Source organism: Saccopteryx bilineata, chromosome 3, assembly GCF_036850765.1.
Source record: "Saccopteryx bilineata isolate mSacBil1 chromosome 3, mSacBil1_pri_phased_curated, whole genome shotgun sequence".
NCBI classification, from domain to species: domain Eukaryota; kingdom Metazoa; phylum Chordata; class Mammalia; order Chiroptera; family Emballonuridae; genus Saccopteryx; species Saccopteryx bilineata.
Genome location: NC_089492.1, coordinates 283,211,648 through 283,226,791, shown reverse-complemented (window position 1 = coordinate 283,226,791; position 15,144 = coordinate 283,211,648). Strand labels below are relative to the sequence as shown.

The 15,144-nt window shown below is 53.4% G+C and overlaps 1 protein-coding gene across 4 annotated transcripts in view; it reads left to right on the top strand.

Annotated features, from left to right (window-relative positions):
• Positions 1 to 15,144, top strand: part of KAZN (kazrin, periplakin interacting protein) — a 760,285-nt gene that overhangs the window by 608,286 nt on the left and 136,855 nt on the right. For 2 of the 4 annotated variants that reach the window (XM_066270383.1, XM_066270388.1), the window contains exon 1: positions 7,269 to 7,726. The exons of 1 other annotated variant lie outside the window; for it this stretch is intronic. In XM_066270383.1, the coding sequence (XP_066126480.1) occupies positions 7,525 to 7,726 (202 nt within the window). In that variant the 5' untranslated portion in view covers positions 7,269 to 7,524. Of the gene's footprint in view, positions 1 to 7,268; positions 7,727 to 12,600; positions 12,707 to 15,144 lie in introns of those variants that run through there. One more of the 4 variants, XM_066270384.1, reaches the window with a different exon arrangement.

The window sequence follows — 15,144 nt, the reverse complement described above, 5'->3', positions numbered from 1 at the left end:
CGTGTGCAGACAGGCCTCCTGGATTCCAGGCAGGTGGCCTCCTGACAAAGGAGGGTCCCGGAGTTTGGACTCTGGGTGCAGAAAGCCATGGGGATGGGGGTGGGGAGTTATGTAACTATGATGCCATGGCCTGAGAAAGTGACTGGCTACTCTGCGCTGCCTCACCCCTCCCACTCAGAAAGACACGAGGACCTAGCAGCCCTTTCTTTAGACACAGCAGCAGAGGCAGCAGCGGCCTTCAGCTTTGTTGGCGTCAGGGTTACCGGCAGACCCACCCCCTAAGTTTCTGACTCAGGAGGTGAGGGTGGGGCAGAGAATTTGCATGTCCCATAAATGCACACAATGGTGCTGATGCAGCTCATCCAAGGGCTATTCTGAGAGCCAGTGCTCCGGGGCTTAGTGAAGTCAGTCTGCCTGGGCCTCTGATTTACTGTGTGCCTCCAGGCAAGTGTCTGAGCCTCTCTGGACTCCTGTTTTTCTCAGAAGGGGAAGCCAGCTTTGTCTTTGAACAACTAACTATATCGCCCCCCCCTCGTGTTGAGATGCCTAATTACCATTTGCAGGCCACTCAGAGATCTTCATGGGGCAAGAACCCCAAGGTTCCAACTTGCTCCTAGTCACGGTGGGAGCTGAGTGACTCTAGCAGCGATGGACACTTTAAGCCTTAAAGGTACAAGCCAGGCAGGCCAGCATCTCTGGGTGTTAACACTCACCCTGCATGCAAGAATCTTGAAGCAGTTCACTAGCCTGGTCTTCGGGATTATTTTGTTTCCCTCAGCGATGATTAGTCTATCTCTGTGCATTGGTAAATTAAATAACATTGAACTGACAAGTGCCTAACAGAGTGCCTGGCTCAAAGGCAGAAGTGCTCAGTAAATAGTAACCATTATTCTTACCTTGGACACTCACTGGCCCATGGCCCTTTGTGTCTATTGAATCATACATAGGAAGTGGAGACCAAAAGTTCTTAAAAGTGCAACGGTGGGCATAGGTCCCATTCCCAAATGCCACCAACCCCGGGGGGTGGGGGGGGAAGGGGCCTCAGATGGGGAAGATGAAGTACCACCGGTGGTCACCAGGGGCAGCAGAGAATCCATCCCACACCACTACCTGCAGAGGGTTTCCTAGAGTCCCTTCCTTAGGAAATAGTAGAAAAGGGTTGGCTATTCCACCCTGTCCAGGCATCATCCTCCATAACCCTAATGTGGGAAGCATTTCCCAAAACACACTCCTCCTTTCTGAGTGTCAGACTCTCTACCCTACATGTATCAGCCACATCTTCTTGGATAAGTCCTTTTGCCTCCTTAAACCTCACTTTTCTCATCTGAGCTTTGGGGATAAAGGGTTAAATGAGCTCGAAAGGACAGTCCCTGGGGCAAGGTGAGTGTTCAGTCAATGACACCTGTTGCCAAGGTAGCACCATGACTATTAGCATGGATTCTGCAGCCAGACGACATAAGCCTCAGGTCTGCCTGCATCACACACTGGCTGGGGTGCCTTTGGGTAAGTGACTTGACCTCTCTGGGTCTCTTTCCTCATCTGTAAAATGGGGGTGATGATAATGGTACACGAATCTCTCGGAGTTGTAGCAAAGACTAAATGAATGTGTAAATCAATATAGTAAATGCTACGTCAGTGGTTGCTAGTATTGTTATTGTAAGTGGGTAGAATTTTTGATGTTACTGTTTTTGTTCTGAATAAGTGGCAACATTTCAGCTTCCTGCAGAAAAGGGGGCTTAGAAGAAACAGGAGAGGTGTGGCCCCTGGACATGGAAACACCTTTTCCCTTGCTGCAGTTGAGAATCTGAGTTGGCAGCCTAGACAGTCCCGCAAGTGGGGCCAGCTGCGCTCTGTGAAAATGCTTTGATGCCCAGCCCTGGGCTAAGCCTCTGCCTCTAAGGCAAGTCCTTTGGAAGCCCCCCAGAGGGGATCAGGCTCTTCGCCAGGTCATTTAGGGCCCCAGAAAGATTGTCAAAGCATACCGGTGAGCCTGTGGCAGGCCCACAAAAGTCTCCAGCCAGGAAGGCCTCACCAGGACAGATGGCAGCATAGACCTGGGATAAAACCCTCTGTCCCCCCCCCCCGCCCGCCCAGGGCAAAGGTCTAACTGGGTTTGGAAGAAAGCCCCAGTCTAATCCTTCTTGCTGCACCTGTGCCCCAGAGCCCTCCTGGGATAGCCGGGGAAGATTGGCACTGTCCCTGCTGGTGGCCTCAGCCACAGAGACATCCCAGCACCTGCCAGAGGACCTCCAAGTCACTTTGGAGTCCCCAGGAATGGATCGAAAGCTGCAGATGTCCATGGAGACAGCAGCCAGTGCCTGTCGGGCTTGGAAGCAGTGGGCATGTCACTCGGGTGTTCTCCAGCGATGTCTTTCACTCCCATTTTTCAAGGGTTTGCCCTGTGCCCACAGGCACCATTCAGAACTCTACTCGTGCCTCTTGTCATCAGAACTTTCCACCACGACACTACAAGATGGCAGCCACGATCACCTCCATTTTACAGGCTGAGGCTTCCAGGAGCCAAATCGTTTGTCTAAGATCATACGCTACTGAGTGTCACAGCCGGGATTTCAGTCCTGATCCTTCCACCTCCAGAGAATGTGTCCTCAGCCTCCTGGGGCGGGCTGCCTCCAAGATGGCCCTCAGTGATCCCTGCCCCTTGGTATTTACACCTTCCGGTAATCTCACCCACCGAGTGTAGGAGGGAGTTAGTGATGCATTTTTAGGAATAGAATTTGGGGCGGGGGGGGGGGTGATAGCTGTCAATTCCAAGTTAGGTTACAAAGAGACAGTGGTTTCTATCTGTGCACATCTTTCTCGCACACACTGGAGCCCTCTGGAAGAAGCAGCCTGCCTTTTGTGAGTCGATGTATAGCTCTATGGCAAGGACCTGACGGCAGCCTCTGGCCCACAGCCAGTGAGGAACTGAGGGTCTCAGTGCAACATCCCGCAAGGAACTGAGTCTTGCCTAGAGCCACACAAGTGAGCTAGACCCTCCCCAATGCAAGCCTTGAATTGACTGCCACCCCGGCTGATACCACGACTAGAACCTATGAGAGGCCCTGAGCCGGGACACCCAGCTCAGCCACCCTGGCTCACGGAATGCCGAGAGATAATAAGTGCTGGGCGTTTTAAGCCACTGAGTTTCGGGGTGACTGGATACGTAGCAATAGGTAACTAATACATTTGCTGTCACTACTAACAGCACGCACAAAACATACCCACACGACAACCGTTGAGAAGGATATAAAAAAGTCTGACTCAGCCGCAGCAGGCAGAGCGGGGGGAGCCCTCCCCGCGTCTGCGGACCTGGCCCCTCGTTTGGCTTTCACCGGTGACGGCACCCAGATGACCTGACAGAGAGGCAGGCCCTTTTCCAAGGTCACACACAATGTGGGGACCTGGCATGGTTGTTGAGGTCTCCAGACTCCTGGAAACTGTTGCCAGGAGTTCACAAAGGTGTTACCCACAAAACTGTGCGTGTCCCTAGGAACCCAGAGTTGTTACCGTGTCTTAGCTCCAGGTGCTTGGGAGAGTATAGTAATTTGGCTGGAAGGTCTCTATAAAACTTCTGCAAATACTAAAATCACAGCCAAGAAAAAAAACCCTGAGAAATTCCGATGGGCTCAAATATTCGACTGCACGCAGACACCAAATACAGTGGGGTCCCTGAGTGCAGTGTTTGGGGGTTTTGTTCCTTACGCCCCATATTTGCTGTCATTTTCTCCTGTAATCTAAAGGAAGCTCCTCTGGGGATGAGGGGGCACTGTGAATGAGGACCGCACTGACCCTTTGTGTCCCTGTCCCCAGACTTCTTTGTGTTTTCCTTGGTGGTACCCTGGTAGCCTAAAGTCAGGGTCGTGGGGACAGGGTCTTGCTTCAGAGCTCAGATCCAGAGCAGCCCCCTGCCCCCTGGCTGGACTGCCCAGTCCCCCCGCCCTGAATTCCCATTAAGCCTCTGCTTCTTGCCGAGATCTCTGGAGGACTGGATGGGGACAGTTCCCGCAGCCTTTCCCCACCCCCAAATCCTCCCTTCCTGCTGCCTTGCAGAGTCTGTACACTACGTGCCTTGGAGGAGGAGAGAGCGAGCCAAATCCCAGGCCCAGCTGTCTCCAGCATCTTTTCCCAGCAACCCTGGGAGGCTGGGAAAATCTTCTGGGATTTGGACCAGCTACATAATTTGTGGATCCCAATGCAAAATGAACATGCGAGGCCCCTGGTTTAAAAGTAATTCAGAATTTTTTTTGTTTGTTTATTTTTTTACAGAGACAGTGAGTCAGAGAGAGGGATAGACAGGGACAGACAGACAGGAATGGAGAGAGATGAGAAGCATCAATCATTAGTTTTTCATTGCACATTGCGACACCTTAGTTGTTCAATGATTGCTTTCTCATATGTGCCTTGACCACGGGCCTTCAGCAGACTGAGTAACCCCTTGCTGGAGCCAGCGATCTTGGGTCCAAGCTGCTGAACTTTTTGCTCAAACCAGATGAGCCCTCACTCAAGCTGGCGACCTCGGGGTCTCGAACCTGGGTCCTCTGCATCCCAGTCCGATGCTCTATCCACTGCGCCACCACCTGGTCAGGCAAGTAATTCAGAATTTTAAGGCGACAACAGCAGAGCATTAACTCAGGTGCAGGGCCCTTGCGCACAGGTTGCATGCTCAGATGCAGGCCTGGTGTTGGGTCTCTAGAAAAACCCACTCTGAGTTGCCCTTCCTGGAGGGCCTGCCCAAGCTGCTCAGGACAGAGTGTGGGTTGTCATTTCTTGGCTCTTGGATGGCGTGGTGCAGAACTGAGCAGAAATGTCCCCTGGGCCCTGGGTGTCCTCAGTATCAGAAATATACCTGAGTGTGGGGACACAATGCATAGCCAAGCCAAACTTTTCTGAGTAAGGAGAGCAGTAGAAATTCACCAAGACTGTGGGCTTGAGAGACAGCTTGGATTGCTGACCTGCAAGTTGAATACGTGCTGACTTCTAAGAGGCTGCAGAGGGAACCGATAAAGGTAGCAGCAGTAAAATGAGCACGGTAGCCAATGGGCTGAATAGAAACTTCTCCACATAGTTTGTGGTACTTTCTCCTCCCTCTCTTTTCCCCCCTCCTCTTTCTGCATCTTAAGTTTTTGTTAAATGAGTTGCCAACATTTCAAACTTAGATTTCACATAAAAACTCATATTCCTAGTAGCTGTACAAAAACAAACAAACAAAAAAAACAGTTAGAACCTCTGGTAACACTAGAGCCAAATTCCTGCATGACAACAATCTACTCCCTTCTCTACAGGGACTAGTGGCCTCTTGTTTGCCACAGTTCCCACCACTCCCTAACGTCTCCCTGGCACAGAATCCAAGTGATCAGTGCTACATATTTGTGCCTGTGCTGCTGTTTTCTTGTCTTGGAGTTAGGAAGAAAGTGCATGTCTGTATCAAAAGTGAGAAGACAGAAGGTGGACCAAAGTTCCGTGTTCTTCCAGAAATATAGGAAAGAACATGTTTCTTTGTGGAAGTGAAGAAGCTCCCTGCATGTTTTATATGCAAAGGGTGTCGAAGTCAAAAGAATACAACTCAAATGCTCTTATGGAACAAACTACAGCAGTCCCTGCCCACCTCACTCATTCCTGTCCCCTGTTGGGCCCCTGAAGGCATCAAAATAGAGGCCCCTAAGCGAGATGTCTCCAAAATGCTAGGGCAGTCTTAGCCTATCCACCCAGCAGGGCTCAGAGCCATCTTTTGTTCTCTCCGCCCATTATCCCAGCAAAGGCAGTGGACTTGGGGGATTCCCAGCATTTCCTATCACTTGCTGTGGGTCAGTTTCCTTCCCCTAAAGTGGCGTGGGTGTTAGCCCCGTGGGTAGTTCTCTACCCCAGCTGGGAGCATCATCAGCATTTTGGCCTACTGGGCAGCCCTCCCTGGGGCAATCGGGGTTCCAGTTAGCCAGGGGAAGGAGGTCAGAGGCTGCCCTGTGTACCTCCACAGCTGGCCAGTTTCACAGTCGGTGGGAGGGTGAGGAAGGTGTGGGGGTAGAAGCTGGGAAAGCCGTGATGGATGATGGTCAGGCCATCAGGCATGCTGACAGGTGGGGCTCCTCACCCACACACAGGAAATTGACAAAGGGAAAGGTTTTAGGGACCTAGTAGGGAAAGTAATTCGGTTTCCACAGCTTATTGTAGAGCCATAGGCCAAGGACCTAGGAATTGCTCGGGCCTGGGCCAGTGGGAGCTCTAGGCTACCAGCCAGGCCTGGGAAGGGTGGGGTGCATGCTGCCTGGAAGGGGAGGCTGGGGATGCCGTGGAGAGTGTGTGACTCCTCACCTGGCCAGGTATCCTTAATTCCCCCTGTCTACAATGACTGTGGCAGGAGGGGGAGACCAGATCTGCCTTCTGGGGCTTTGGGGATATAATTAGTCCTTCTAAGGAGAGGAGCATCCTGATCTCCAGATCTGAGGGGGCTCAGAGCTGCAAACCCACTTGACAGTGAGTGAGCACGGCTAGCCAGGGCTCCAGATTTTCAGACCCTCCAAGGTGCCACTTCCTACAGGGCTCTTAGCTGGCCTGGTAACTGGCTGTCTACCCACTCCAGAAGTCCAGGCCTCGGCCTCACCTGCCATGTGGCTGCCTTACTTAGAGAGGAGTCCATAAGCAGCACCAATGATGGCCTGGGGTGGAAATTACTATTACCCCATTTTCTAGATGGGGAAACTGAGGCTTGAAGAAGTGAGGTGCAGTCACAGGGCTCCCCCACCAGATCACATCCTCCTCAAGGGTACAGATCATGTCAGTTCCCCCTCGCCTAGCGAATGCCCTCAGCAGTATATTAACTTACAGAATGACTGGTCACGGTGTACAGGTGAGTGAAGTTCAAGTCCCAGGGCTTCCACCCTCTTCCCTGCCCGCTCTTTCTGCCCCCTCCCGGCCAGTTACTGGGACTACAGCTCTTCAGCATGGATGTCACAAGGGCATCAGAAGAGTGCACAGAGATATGTAAACTGGGGCGCCAGGCAGCCAACCTCTGGATGTACTCGCTCACTTGGAGCTTTCAAAGACCTGGGTTCGAGCCTATCACTTCCGACCCCTGTAACACTGGCCATCTTTCTGGCCGTCAGTTTCTTCACGAATAACCAGGTTAGGGACGCACCCAATAGCCAGGGCTGGGCGCGCAGCAGTGTTCCCGGAGGCGCTCGGACGAGTCTGGGCGCCTCCGAGGGGCCTGGGCGGGGCTTGGGCGGGCTCTGGGCGGGGCCAGTGGCCGGCCTTGGGCAGCCCGGAAGGAGTGGGAGGAGGAGCCGCGCGAGTGAGAGTTGTTCCCCTGTGAGAGGCTCCGCGACCGAATTCCTCGCGTGCAGCGGCGGCAGACGGCCCGGCGTCCGGCCGGGGAGCCCTGGTCCGGCGCGCGCGGGAGGCCGGGCGGGTGCCGGGGGCGGAGCTCGGCTGCGCCCCGATGCGGCGGCGGCCTCGGGGGCTGTGAGCCCGGCGTCCGCCGTCGGAGCACCCCGCGCCAACTCGGGCAGCGCCCCCCGGGCACGCGGCATGCGGGCGGCCGACTCGGGCAGCTGGGAGCGCGTCCGGCAGCTCGCGGAGCAGGGCGAGCCGGCGCCCTCCTGCGGGGCCGGACCGGCGCGCCCCCCGGGACCAGCAGCCTGCCAGCAGTGTACGGACGCCGCAGGGCCCGGCGATCGGCCCCGCACCCGAGCGCCCTGCGTTCGAGCGGATGGCGACTGCAGCCAGCCGGGTAGGTGCGCGTCGGCACCGGAGGGCGGTGCGGCCGCAGGCCTGGGGAGCCGCCCGGGTCGGGCGCGCGGGGGCGCTCCGGGCCGGGATCGGAAAGCAGCTGGTGGCAAAGTTCTCGCTGTGCGCGGAGCACGGAGCGCGGGGCGGGGTGCAGGGGGAGAGGCGCGGGATGCGGAGTTAGTTTTTCAGCGTGGGGGCGGGAATCTCGGGGCTCTGTGGCTTTCTCGCCGACCTTCTCCCCACCCCCACCACCAGAGGCTGTAGAGGGAGGTCAAGGCCACGCCTGCCGAAGCGGTGAGGTCCCGCGGCACCTGGAGACCTAGCTCTGGGCGGGATCTAGCGCCTGTTATGGGAAGCGTGGAAAGGGGATAGCTCCGCGCTAAGTATGGACGGCCCCCGTGACCGCACCTGTAACCCACCTGGTAGCCCCATAAAGTGCGCAGAGAGCCTTGCTTTACCGAGAGGAAATATAACGATTTGTCTTTGTTGGAAGCTAAAAGATTTCTCGTACACTTCCTTGAACAGCTAATGCAGAAAGCGGAATCGCAGCGGTGGAGACAAATACTGTCGTTAGCTAATCCGCCCCAGACGAGCACAGCGTTTTAGTGTTAAAATATCCCGAGTGGGAGCGCCCATTCCATTCTGTTCCGGTCTCAGCTGATCCCTTACCTAGTTTAACCCTTACCGAACCCCGCAAGTTGGGCCTGGGGTGGCACAGGAACCCCTCGACCCCCTTGATGTAAGGTAGGCAGAAATTTAGATGGAAGACTATGGAAGTCAAAGGGCTTCCGAGAAATATCTGTCATCAGCAGTTTGAAGTTTGAATACTTTTCCCCAGGAAAAATTGGAGGGGAGCATACATGATTATTCATTAGTTCTTGAACACCTTTTGTGTTCCAGTAATTTATATGCAGTGTCTCCTTGAGTCTTATCACAACTCCGGGAGTGCAGCTCTGTTATCTCCAGGAAGGTGAGGACAGAAAAGGCCTGAAGTTAATCAGCTTGCCCTAAGTCCCACTGCCCTAAATCTTGGTGCTGGAATTTCTAATTTTGTCTTTCAATTGACACCAGAATACCTCTCCCAGGCTGCAAGTTTACCAGCTGGGAAACATGAGGCTTATTTACCTAATTTCCTGTGGGAAAAAGCCAGCAGCAAGGCCCCCTTCTTCCAGGCTGCCTGTGTGGGTCTCCCCCAGGGAATGGAATCCTGGGGGTCATAGTCACGGGGACTGGGACTGCCAATCAGCTGGCTAATTATCTGAGCTGGCACTGGTGTCCTGGAGCAACTGAGATCTTGGGTCACCAAGGGTCTAGAAGAGGGACACTGGGCTCTGGAAGGAGCTTGAGTCCCCTGGTCCTTTGGCCTTAGGACTGGGCCAGCTAGAGATACCCCCATCTTCTCCCTAGCTGCATGGAACAGTTAGAGTCCAGGACTTGGTACAAAACGGCATAGATGCAAAGAATAAGCAACTGGCGGCAGAGCTTGGGGAAGTTGCTTGATCTCTCTGAGACTCAGCTTATGGAAATGATAACAGTGTCAACTCATGTTTGGATCATTCAAAGCTGGTGTCTGCAGAGCAAGCACCTTGCCTAGTTCACAGTGGATGCTTAATGAATTTTCATTGCCAGCTTCACGGACAGGGCCCTTTCAATGTCCCCATTGACTCAGTTTCCCATTAGGATGAGATGCTCTCTGCTCCACCTCCACTCTCCTGAACTGTGTCATGATGACTTTCGTCTGGCTTGTAAAGTATTTGAGTGATCCAAGGCTGGCTGTCCTGCCAGTGGAGGTTGTTATTATGTAAATGTTTGGAAGATGGCTGGGTGCAGATATATCTGTTTACTTTGTGTCTATATAGACTCCATTGCTGTTTCATAATAACAATGACCTAATGACATGGTGTAGCTGAGAGCACCTGTCAGAGGTCTGGAGGTGGTGGTTATTCCCCTGGCCCTCGTGGTCGCCCTTTAAGGCAGAGGCAGTGCAGAGCTGCTTTCCTGATTGCCAGGTGACATCACTGGCCTGAAACAGGATCAAACCAGCAGTAAAACCAGAAAGTTTGGGGTTCTCTCTACCCCACCACCCTCCACCCTCTTCTGGTCTGGTTCTTAAAGACCAAACACCGTTTCTGAGAACTTCCCTGGTGTCCGGGCATTGAGCACAGCCTGTCAGGGACATGGGTTCTGAAGACCCTAGCTGTTACAAGGGGATTTCCTCTGGGAGATAAATGGGAACGCCTCTGGCTTAGAACCACAATACTGAAATGAACATTTCAGCCAGGCACTGAAGTGACTCGCCCCAGGATCTCAGCACATTGGTCCCTAGTTGAATGTGATGCTGTCTCAGGAGCTGAAAGAGTGCCCCGGTGGACGATGGGGTTCGGTGTAGGGAAGGGGAAAGGGAGAGGGGACCCTTGGTTGGCAGGATGGTGGGCTGGACGCCTCGGCATCACTCATGGGGAGTGTTGCCCCGAGATCACAGGGTGACAGCTGTGGCCTCCAAGGTGGGGCCCCTCCAGGGGAGGTTACTGTTCTTTGCACACAGACTGGGTACCAGAGCAGGAGGTGTGGACATTAGATTCTTGTTCTCTCTGCACCCGGTTCTGCCGAGATACTTAGTAACTCAGTTTCCCTCTTGGTGCTGCGAGAATTAACTCTCTCTGAGGGGAGCTCATTCCAGAGCCCTGGCAGGAAGTGAACCACGTGCTCACTGGGGGTTCCTGGGCTGAGACCCTGAATTGTTCCGTTTCTGGTTGTCCGTTCACTCAGTCGTATTTCTTGAGCATCTATTCCTGCCAGGTGGTGTTGTAGCTGCCAGGGACGTAGCGGCACAGGAGACAGCCGCAGCCCTTGTTTCCATGGAGCTTACGTTCTGTGGGACGAGGTTTCCAGGAGAGGCAAAAATATACACGGGATGTGTCAGGAGTGCTAAGTGCTATGCAGAAAAATAGGGCCAGGTGAGGGGTTAGCGTGGTGGAGTGGGAGCTGTTCAGTATTTAGGTATATGGTCAGAGAGAGAGCCAGCTGGAGAACCAGGTGCATGGGTGCCATGTCCCTAAGGCAAAGGGAGTGTGGCCAATCAGTCGGAGGAACCCGGTCATTGTTTAAAAGTTCTTGGCAAATTAGTATCTTTGTAGATTGGGCACTTTATCTGTCCACACCTGAAGCCCATGCAAACTTCCAGGCCCATTTCAGATGAGACTGTCTGCACTGAGCTCTTCTTTCTTAACCTGCAGCCTAAAGTGCCCGAGGGCCCTCTGGCCACTTAGCCCTTCCGCCTTTTTTATTAGTCATTTGAGTTCCTAGCTCCTCTTGCCCCTCCCCTCCCTTAAAGTGCAAGGAAGAGGGGACCAGGCCTTGGTTGACCTGGGCTGTGTTGTAGCTCCCAGTGCTGTACCCTTCCGAGTCAGGCTTTGTCTTGATCGGTCGCTCAGCAGTCCCTGGGGAAGGTACAGTTGCTCATCCCCTCCATCCCTGGGGAAACTGGTGCTTGGAAAAATTTAGTAACTTGTCCAAGATCACACAGAAGATGTCCCAGCTAGGCCTGATCCTAAAGATCGTGGACTTTAGCACAGTGTGGAAGGACCTGGGGCTCTGATCTTAAGAAAGTATGTACATCTATATTAATTTTCCAATTTGTTTTTTTCTGTAAAGTTTTATCTTGGTTAAAGAGGTTTGTCCTCTCCTTGACATTCCTTGTTTTAAAGCAACTCAAGCATTTGCTTATCTTTGCGCCTTGAGCAGTGTTATCCCGTCTGGAAAGGATGTCTGCTGGGTGAGAGGTAAGATTAACTCTCCACTTGGAATTGGGATGCTCTTAGGAAGCTGCCACTGGGGCCACGAGGGTGTAGTGTGAACTTCCTTGCCTAATGGGTGGGACAAAGACAATTGGGGGCTTGGCTGTCCTGGCAGTCAGGAGTGGAAGTCGTTGTCCTTGAAAGAAATTCCGGTTGGTTTTCCTCGGGAGGTCTCCTGTGGCCTGGCAGCCTGTGTGACTACTCAGTGAGATGGGTTGAACCTTCCCTCTGCTGGAGCATGTGGCACACCATAGTGGGTCCAGGGCACCGGCTTTGGACACAAACTCCCTGGTTGGAATTCACCAGCTCTGTTGTTTACTAGCTTTGTGTTCCCAAGCAAGTTATTTAACTCCCCAAGCCTCAGTTTGCCCCATCTATAAAATGGGAACATATTACCCACCTCAGAGCTTTGGGCAGGAATCCATAGCAACCTTATCCCCATGGAGCCCGATGCTACCTATCCTGTAAGAAGGAGAGGGAACGCCCATTTATCCAGAGTCCACAAGACTTGAATGCGTGCGTGTGTTTGTGTGTGTGTGTGTGCGCGCGCGCGTGCGTGTAAATTTTTAATTTCAAAATTTGAAATACTGGGATTTGGTGACACAGATGATTCTGAAGGACTGCTAGCTATTTATTTGGCCTTCTGAATTGTCTGGAAATTTCCGTAAAGGTCATGAGGCACTCTTTATATCCTTTGTAATATTTCAACTGACTTAAGTGGACAACTTGTTAGGATTTTCCAGCCATTCTGGAGAAAGAAGAGTCTAGTTCTCTTTTAATCATTTCAAGAACCAGTGAGTGCAGGGGCTGAAGGAAACTAGCAAACACACCCCCGGAGTCAGCCTCTCCCATCACAACACAGCCAGCTGGCAGAAGTGGAAAATCGGGTACGCAGATTTTAGCCCCGGCAGATAAACACACCCAACGTGTCATTAAAGCTGGCCAAAGCAATCGCTGTGGGGAGCCCGTGTTTGCAGTGAGTCACCAAGGGCTATAAACACTCCAGAGAGGGCGGCAGGCCGTGGTTACAAGGTGTGTGCGTGCCTGTTGTGTGTAGTTATTTGCACCTAAATGCATTTCACGGTGAACGTGTCAGATGAGTGCCTGTCGGGGAAGAGAAAAGTCAAGATTGCCTCCTGTTCCCAAGGACTCTCTCTGGGCCCCTGGCAGCAGCCACCGTGAAGGTGAGGACTTCAGCCTTTCTCTTCATCTGCTATTTGGATCCCTTCAAGAGGGGCAATTCCTCAGAGCCCTTGCCAAGTGACATTAGCCCATTAGGTGCTGCCACAGCCCCCAAATTGGAAGAAATTAACAGCCAGGGGGGTCTGACAGGTAGGTGAGTCCACCTGGAGTCCTAGCCCAGAACTGGGTGGCACTAAGCCTGGGCCAAGGAGAAGGGGAACCTTCGGGTTCCGTGGTGGCATCCCTCTGAGCGCGTCCTGGGTTCACGTGCTGGGCTTTGTGGACTGTTTTGGGAAACACTCACCACGTGGTCTCCTATGTGCAGGTGCCCAGGGCCTCGGTTTTTGTTGCTGCCTGGATTTGCGCATTTCTTTAGGCTCCCAACTAGTTTGGGCTGTAACTTGATCATAGGCATTGAGTGTGTTCAGTTACGTTTAATTGTGCAGAAGCTTCAGGAGGCTCTTCCTGGGGACAGCAGCTGCTGGCTCCCGGGTGCTGTGCCCCCTCGCCTCCCCGCTCTGCCTCACCAGTGTGCTCCTGACTTTGACGCCCTCTGTGCCCAGGCCCCATGGGCAATGAGGAACCATGTATGAAGGGCCAGCGGGCCACCCAGCGCTTTGTGACGTGACGCGCTGCTGCTCTTGCCTCGCCCCTGTGAGATACCTGACACTGCCCGCCTTCCAGGAGACCTGGTTGAGGCTGAAAGAGGCTCCACAGGTGGTAGTAAGTGGCTGTCCCACGCTGCCCTCATGCCTGCCCCAGGACCTTTGCGTCTTCTCCCTGCGGCTTCCGTAGTGGGCTGATGATAGCCCGAGGATACCAGGGCACCAGAGGCTGTGACTGTGGGAGTTGTTGGATTCTCTGCCTGGCTTCTTCTGCACGCAGCTGTGATCAGCTGGGGCAGTGTTGGGATTAAGGGTCTCTGGGACCTAGACTGCCCCCATCCCGCTCCAGGAGACCATGCCCCACTCACACACACACCCCCACCCCCACCCAGACCCCCCAGCCAGAATCAGAGAAGCCAGGTGGTCGTTGACAGGAGGGCCAACCCTAACCCTTCAGGGACCGGAAATGCAGAGTCCCGAGAGGGAAACCTTCGCAGCCATAGGGGCAGCTGACTCCCTCCACAAGGGGAGGAAACTGAGGCCCTGAGAGAGGACGGGACTGAACTGCTGTCCTAGGCGGTGGTTTCCAGGGTCAGTGTGATAACTAAAGGCACACGGGTGTCTTGGCAAAGCGGCAAGTTTTCCCTCTTCACCCTCTTCCCTGACTCCCCCAGACTCAGCCACTGTGGTCTGGGGTGCGTTTGTCAGAATGCAGGTTCTCAGGCCTCGCCTCCATTCCGATTCTGTGGGTCCAGAAAGGGCCCAGAAATCTGTATTTTTATCAAGTGCCCATGGGGATATTTTATGCAGAGGCTCCACAGACCAAACTTTGACAACTTCAGCCCCTTGCCTTTCTGGGATCGGGCTGATTTTATTTGTTTGTTTGTTTGTTTGTTTACAGGGACAGAGAGTCAGAGAGAGGATATATAGGGACAGACAGACAGGAATGGAGAGAGATGAGAAGCATCAATTATCAGTTTTTTGTTGCGACTCCTTAGTTGTTCATTGATTGCTTTCTCATATGTGCCTTGACCGTGGGCCTTCAGCAGACCGAGTAACCCCATGCTTGAGCCAGCGACCTTGGGCTCAAGCTGGTGAGGTTTGCTCAAACCAGATGAGCCCGCGCTCAAGCTGGCGACCTCGGGGGTCTCGAACCTGGGTCTTCCGCATCCCAGTCAGACGCTCTATCCACTGCGCCACCGCCTGGTCAGGCGATCGGGCTGATTTTAAAGTTAGAAACTCAGAGGCCTTAGACCAGGGGTCCCCAAACTACGGCCCGCGGGCCACATGCGGCCCCCTGAGGTCATTTATCCGGCCCCCGCCACACTTCTGGAAGGGGCACCTCTTTCATTGGTGGTCAGCATCCATATCCTGTGCTCTTGGAGTACTGTATGTAGCAGCGTCGCTCACGTACAGTACTACTTCTGGTGATGCGGGATGCACGCCTCACGGCTCCGGAAGCGCGTCATATCACTTGTTACGGCTAGCAGTGACAAATATGGAACCAGACATTGACCATCTCATTAGCCAAAAGCAGGCCCATAGTTTCCATTGAAATACTGGTCAGTTTGTTGATTTAAATTTACTTGTTCTTTATTTTAAATATTGTATTTGTCCCCGTTCTGTTTTTTTACTTTAAAATAAGATATGTGCAGTGTGCATAGGGATTTGTTCATAGTTTTTTTTTTATAGTCTGGCCCTCCAACAGTCTTGAGGGACAGTGAACTGGCCCCCTGTGTAAAAAGTTTGGGGACCCCTGCCTTAGACCCTGGTTGACCTGCTGCGTCCCAACATCATCCTCCGCGGCACCCCCCACACCCACACACACACAGGTG